Genomic DNA, 6,821 nt, shown 5'->3' on the forward strand with positions numbered 1-6,821 from the left:
GTGAAATTTGAACTGGCTTGGGTGAGTCACCATGTATGTCTGGAGTCAAAAGAATTTCGGTATAAAAAGTAAAAAAAGTTGTTGATTTTTGGTATTATAATGGAATAAGAACTGCTCAGAACACTATTGTTTGGGTGTCATAGGTAACTAAAGCAATCTGAAGAGAGATACGGTTACTGTCATGACGACATAGCCAGGGAATATTGTCACTGCCCGGTAACAATTTTAACATTTATTTCTTCTGTGTAGATGGTAACTGCTTAGAGTTAGAAAAACCTGGTGCCCTGGTTGCCCGTTCCTTCTCATGGTGTGCATGAGAATAAATCACTTTGATTTATTCACTTTCTCATGATCTAAGTCATAAGATTGTCAAACATAATGTTGATATTTATGGTACACACAACCCCCCTCCTAAAATTCTTAATTACAAAAGTCATACATATATCAGGAATCCAAGTCCTTGATCCTCTTATCAGTATTTTTCTCATCAATTCTCCTGGATTTACTTGTATTTTTAATCCAATGGTATCTTAATTCAGTATTCAATTACATTTGGGAAAACCCTTGAAATTTCCACATGACAGAGTTCCTATCTGGCCTTTTGCCTTTGTTCAGCAAGAGCCGTTTCCAACAGCTTCTGCTCATTTCCCGTTTCTGTTTTCAGTACCACTCCAGAAAGGTGGGAGACCATACAGCTATTTCTGGTAGGTGACATGCATTCATCTGTTCCTTTCTGGATCCTATTTCTGGAAGCTGCTATACTTCAGAGCAGGCCCACACTGAACTTTGCCTGATCTGCTCGAGTAGAACAAGCTTTGAAGCATCTGGTGCTTGACATCTGTGAAGGCAAATAGTCAAACTGAAACATGGTCACAGTCTGCTACGGAAACCCCCCTGCCTCTGACAGCCAGTTAGAAGGAAATGGCTGGAAGAGTCAAGCCAAGATGAAAGATCCACCAAGGCAAGCTGGGTAAGAGCGCTGAAGAGAACATCCTCCATGCAATCTTCAGGTTTTAAAGATCTAATGCCTTTTTGGATTGGATAATGCCAGTTTGTTACCCTCGGAACTTGTCATTCCATATGTACGGATGAAGCAGTTGCAAAAGGCACAGACAAAGGAGATGCACATTTTCTTTCCCCTGCCATTGGGAAAGGGGAATTGGATGCTTTTTGTCTCATACATTTTACATATTTAATGAATCTTGGGTGTCTAGTATCTTTTCTCACTTGCTACAGCAAGTGGGTCCGATCCTATCTTACGCTTCCATGGTAGAAGATCTGTGTGCTGTCCACAAGATCAGAATGTCCATTTGAGGGCTGCCAGTATTTCTGGAGCAGTGAAATTTCAGGGATGTCACAAAAAGCGCTGAGAATTTCATTAGTCACTCAATCCTTCTACATCCTTAGTCTTTACTGCCAAGTCTTCTCTCTTTCTCTACGCATACAAAACCAGGTCAGGCTTTCTGGTATCATTGGTGTGTTTTTCACTTTTTCTTTGTGTGAGCTGTTACATCTGAGAAACACGAAGCTGTTTTCCTGTACGGCACACGTGGAAGGAGGCTGCTCAGCAGCAGATGGATGTGTCAACAAGCCGTGGTTCCTTCCAGCACTTCCCCACCGGCGGCACCGCTCTTCCCGGTAGCAAAGCCCAGAGAACGGGCAATGGGAAACAGCGGTCGGGCCACCCGGCTCTCCTCGCTGCCCTCCTGGGGTTTCTCAGCACCGTCTGCCCTGGAGGTGGTACAAACATTGAGTGTACATCCTACTTGTTCACGGAATCTCACACTCCCGCGTACGACACCCAGTTGCTGGCGGCTCCTTCCATTCATACGCTCATTCCCAGGCTTCCCGGGGGTTTGGGAAGACCTGGTCTGCAGCCTTCCCGCGGCCTGTCTCACGAAGCAGCGCAGAAGCCGCTCGGCAGGACCGGGAGGTGCCCGGCGGCCGCAGACATCTTGTCGGAGGCTGCCCCGGTGGACTACAGCCCCCAGCGCGCCCCGCGGCCGGACTACGGCACCCAGCGTGCCCCGCGGCCGCCGCGCCTTCAAGATGGCGGCGCCCAAGGGTAGCGAGGGTCTGGACACGGATTCAGACTCGGACAGCAGCGGCGAGGCGGCGGCGCGGTTCCGGGAGGCCGCCTGGGACTGCGCCGTGCAGGCGGAGCCGCGCGGTGGTGAGGCTCGGCGGCCAGCGGGGCTCTGCTGTCCCGCCGGGCTCTGCTGTCCCGCCGGAGTGCCGGCGTGTCCTGCCTTCCTTTCCTTCCCGCTGGTCGGGGCCGGGCCCCTCCGCAGCTCCTCCTGCCCCGGGGTTGTCCCGGGGGAGCGGTGGTCAGGCGGGGGCACCTCCGCTGCGGTGCCGGAGCCGCCAGCGCCCAAGGGAGCCGAGAGGGGCGCTGAAAGGAGGCCTCGGCCCGGCCCTGCGATGCGCGGCCTCCTGCCGGGGCAGAGCCCCAGCCCCTTCCCGGGCAGATGTCTGGTGCAGCCTGGCCGGTGGGAAGTTTCCCTTTCCCTCGTAACTGTTTTACCACAATATTTTACCACAGTGATTCTTTGTGCTATAAAATCACATGTGCCAGAAAGGGGTTTTTTTAAACTTGCCTTTACTTCTTCCTTTGCCAGGTGGCTTTAAAAAGGATCGGTTACAGCCACAGCCTGCTCAGCCTAGCCTAAGGTATTTTTACTGCTGTTTTCAGGCTTATGTTTCACTGCAGAAAAAAGTTAATCTGTGTTGTATTTGTGCTACTTACAGTTAACACCTCAGGATACTTCCTACTATTTTGGGAATTAGTCCAACCAGAATCTGAAATTATGCTTGAATCTAATAGTCGTTAATAGTTTCTTTTAAAGTGCATTTCTCATCCCTCTAGCAGCAGGGGAATATAGAAATTGAGAACTTCCTACTGCTGTCACCATTAGTTCCAACTGTGAGAAACCTCCCAGTTCTCCAAGTGTCCCATGAAGGAATTAGTACAGTTACATATATAACAAAAAAGTTTTTCTTTGAAAACCAGTGCAATTGCAAAGGCAAGCACTCACCGGCTGGAAAGTAACCATTGAACCAGGAGCCTTGGAACAGAGATGGTGCTGTCCTATCTAAGTCTGCAGCATTTCTGTAAGCTCAATTTCAAAGGCTGTCAGCCAGGCAGCTTAATAAAACCCTCTCCTGGGACAGGATTTGTATAAATTATGGCAACGTACACAGGAGCTACATGCAAGAGAAGGGATGTCCTGACATGATTTATTTGCTTTTGTTGGCTGTTTCAATGAGAAAAGTCATCCAACTATGACAGAGATGGTAAATAATGTTTAGTTCTCTTGGAAACTGAACTGTTACTACTGAGCTATTTCCCATCTTTCTTAGCAGTCTTCCCTATCAAGTATGAATTAATTACTAGAGGGTAGGAAATTTTACATCCGTTCTCTCCTGCTTAGGTGAGACCACCAGATGTTACTAGCCTTGAAAGAGATAACCATTATTCTTATTTTAAACAGGCATGAGTTGAACGGTCATGAAGAGGATGGAAATGAGCTACACACAACACCAGAGTTCAGAGCACATGTAGCGAAGAAACTGGGAGCAATGCTAGACAGGTGTTGGCATGTGACACTGAATGACCATGATCCATGGGCCAACTACACTAATGCTTTTGTGTGCTAAACCCAGGAAATTAAACATCTGAGCGCAACCTGGATATTGAGGAGAAACTGTTTCTCTTATTTTCTTCTTAATTCTTGTATTTAATGCAAATTTCCAATATTCTATGCACTAACCTGGCCCGTGTGCTGTGCTCCCCTGTAAAAGACTCCCACTGCCTCTCTCTATTTGCCTCTGCAGTGAGTGTGTTGTGGGGAGGAAGAGGCAGAATTTGGGTGTCTTAGCATTTGTGTCATGTAAAGGCTGGTGTGAGAATCTTCAATTTATTCTTATGACCTAAACCAGTACCTCAGTCAGGGTTGTGCTGGCAGTATGCCTCCAACTGGGCTGCCACTGTCTTTATTGTGTCTGCATGGGCCTGGAGAACCAGAATTCCTGGTGTTTAACGTTGGCTTTAGAAGCACTGCTTTTAAGTTATTCCTGTGGCATGTGTTCCTCAGGAGAGAAGGAATGGTCTGCCCTGAAAGCAGAAAGGTGAGACAGCTTCACTAATTGAAAAGTGAGATGCTGTGTAACATCTCCCTATAGGCCTGTTTCCTGGAAATACCCAACTTTTGCTCAGTTTGCACAAACCTGTCCAAGGCCTGACTGGGGTTTTCTGTTTAGTTTCATCACTGTCCTGAAGGACTCGTCAGGACCCTCACGAACTTCGGGACAACAGTCTGACTCTGCAGATGATGGTGAGTTTAGTCACAGCCATTGTGGCTGTTTTGTGACGTTGTTAGTTAAATAAGTGAGACAGATCCTGTCCATTGGTGGTTTTACACTCAACTGCCTAATAAGCATTTACAATAGAAGAATTCCATTGATGTTTGTATTACTTTGAAGCTGTGATCTCTGTGCCCTAAGTCCTCCCAGATAGTCCCAAATAATTGCTGTCAAACACTACAGCATTACAATAACAGCAGTGAGGCTTCCCAGGGAGATTGCTGTTGATTGCTTTCACTTCTGTTTTATGTCATGGCTAAAATTCCCCCTTACATGTTCTAGGGTTTCGCCTCTTCTCCTCCTCTGTCCCAGGAGACTGCGGGAAATCGGAGCCTTGCCCTGCAGCAAGGAGAAGGCAGGCATCTAGCTCCAGGTGAGGTGGTGTTAGCTCTTTGCTCCTGAAGTGCAATTGCATCCCACATTTCAGAGGCAGCTGGGACTCTCTCAAGGGAATAGGAAGCTGAAAAGCTTGAGAAGTGTGTATTTGACTCCTCCATCTGACTAGAGCGGATTCTTTTTGGTTTTTTTAGTGCTGGGGAACTAGAAGTGTTTGTGGGGAATGTTCTTTCACCTCCTAGTATGTGTAAAGAACATGTCAGCCTTCAAACTGGTTCAATGCTAACTGTAGCTATTGGAGTCCCAGAGCCACTGGGTGTTTATCTGGTGTTCTCAGATTGTTCTGTCTGTGCTTTGGTTGAATTCAAGGCAAAAGTTTAACATAACTTCCTTTCATTTTGCTGCCTTTCCAGTGAGACGGACAGTGACCAAGAGTGGCAAAGGTACCAAGAGGCTGCTGTGTCAGCCACAGACATTATGAAGCAAAGTGCTTTTCCTGCAGTGTGCCAGGATTCCAGCCAGGATCAGAGTTGGGGTTATGTAGAGCACAGCCAGAAAAAAAAGAAGAAGAAGAAGAAAATTAAAATTAGGGGAGAGAACAATATTCAGGAGAAAATAATAGACCCAGCAGAGCGTGATCAGATCTGCAAAGATTTGCCACAGTTGGTGTCTGCAAATGGACAGCATGAGAGACAGGACTGCAGTCATGCAGAGAACTCGGTGTTGCCAGGAGCTTTGAAGAAGAAAAAGAAGAAGAGAAAAAAAGAGTGAGGTTTTTGCTCTGGAAACAGCAGGTGAATATGAAAGATGCTGGGGAAAAAACCCTGACAACAAGAATTGCTGCAGATGAGGGAAAATGAATTGGCAAAGCTTCTGTTCTAAAAGCTCAGTGGTCTGAGAGTCTAATTGAGTGACTTCCTATGTGGTTGGTGTCTCTTAGGAAAGGGAACATTGTTCTCAATTGTGTGACAGAGAGCCATAATCATAGCTGCATCCCTCCTGGTCTGTTCCTTCACATTATGAAATCAAACCTTGTGTCCTGGAGAAATCAAATGATGAATTGAATTTGGTTTACATGGCAACAGGTGATCAACTGCTTTTTCTCTTTGCCTCCTCCTAGATGCCTACTAAGAATAGCTCCAGCCTGTGGGAGACTCATTTATCAAAAACATCCTGTCACATATCAGGGCCCCCTTATTCTTTTCCCTGTGATCATCGTAACAATCTGTTGTTGAAACCTGCCACGTTACTAATCCTTCTGTCATCTGCACCTCTCCAGGGTGCCCTGCCTATAAGCAGAGTGTGCGGTGAATTTATTTCACCTATAGGAGTAGTTGTGTTCAAGTTGTGTCTGTCGAAATTTCATTTCATGTATAGCTTTTTCATGGCATTTGTTGTTATTAAATTCTAATACGCTGTTACTTAATCTGGCAGGTTTTGTTCAGCAGTGGCTTTCTTGCTGTATTCAAATGGCTCCCCCAGTGGAGATAAAGGTGGCTGAAGGTGGCTCTTTAGTTGCTTGGTGATCAATGCTATGAAATTGCTATAGGAAGGACTTAGCCTAAGTTAAAAGTCATTGTGTTTCAGTCTTTATTTTAGCTGATTATGAGTTCTGTCTGTCTGAAATACAGTGGGATTTGGTAGTTTTGAGTATGGCTCTTAGTCTGTTTATACTTCAGTTCTGGTATTTCAGGAAATGACCTCTTATTGGATAAATACACTTCTGCTTTTGAGATTGTTGGTTTTCAGAAGCTATAATTTACTGGCCCTATTCAGGAGACCAGAAAGCCAGATTAGAGAAATCGAAATAGAAGTTGTTGTTTGAGCATAGGAAAACCCAAGATGTTTTCTTTCCTACTGTAAGCTTCTTGCTGTTTTCTTAGTCAAGAAAACACAAATGGCAAAGCTAAGTAGAAAATTGGCTTGTAATCTGCCTGAATGTGCCAGCAGAAGTCACTTGTTAAAACTTAAGTATACTGAAGCTACCACCTGGGGTTTCAAATGCATAGTGGTCTAAACATTACTTTTGACTTGTTTTATCATGATTATTTTTAAGCTAACTGGAAGTTTTATGTATTTGCAACTGACACGTGTGGGAGATTAGGAAATAATTCTAGGCTAAA

General features: G+C 45.6%; 1 protein-coding gene across 3 annotated transcripts in view; it reads left to right on the forward strand.

Annotated features, from left to right (window-relative positions):
- C11H12orf43 (chromosome 11 C12orf43 homolog) overlaps window positions 1–6,821 on the forward strand; it is a 32,680-nt gene that overhangs the window by 1,051 nt on the left and 24,808 nt on the right. The window contains exons 2-7 of one of the 3 annotated variants that reach the window (XR_003993622.1): window positions 665–2,173; window positions 2,619–2,670; window positions 3,492–3,590; window positions 4,261–4,334; window positions 4,645–4,735; window positions 5,112–5,492. Coding sequence is in view for 1 of the 3 variants with exons in the window: in XM_030500411.1 (XP_030356271.1) it covers window positions 1,579–2,173; window positions 2,619–2,670; window positions 3,492–3,590; window positions 4,261–4,334; window positions 4,645–4,735; window positions 5,112–5,469 (1,269 nt within the window). In the remaining 2 variants the exon portion in view is untranslated. Of the gene's footprint in view, window positions 1–664; window positions 2,174–2,618; window positions 4,335–4,644; window positions 4,736–5,111; window positions 6,130–6,821 lie in introns of those variants that run through there. The other 2 variants (XM_030500411.1, XR_003993625.1) reach the window with 2 other exon arrangements.

The sequence above is a fragment of the Strigops habroptila genome, chromosome 11 (assembly GCF_004027225.2).
Source record: "Strigops habroptila isolate Jane chromosome 11, bStrHab1.2.pri, whole genome shotgun sequence".
Lineage (NCBI taxonomy): Eukaryota > Metazoa > Chordata > Aves > Psittaciformes > Psittacidae > Strigops > Strigops habroptila.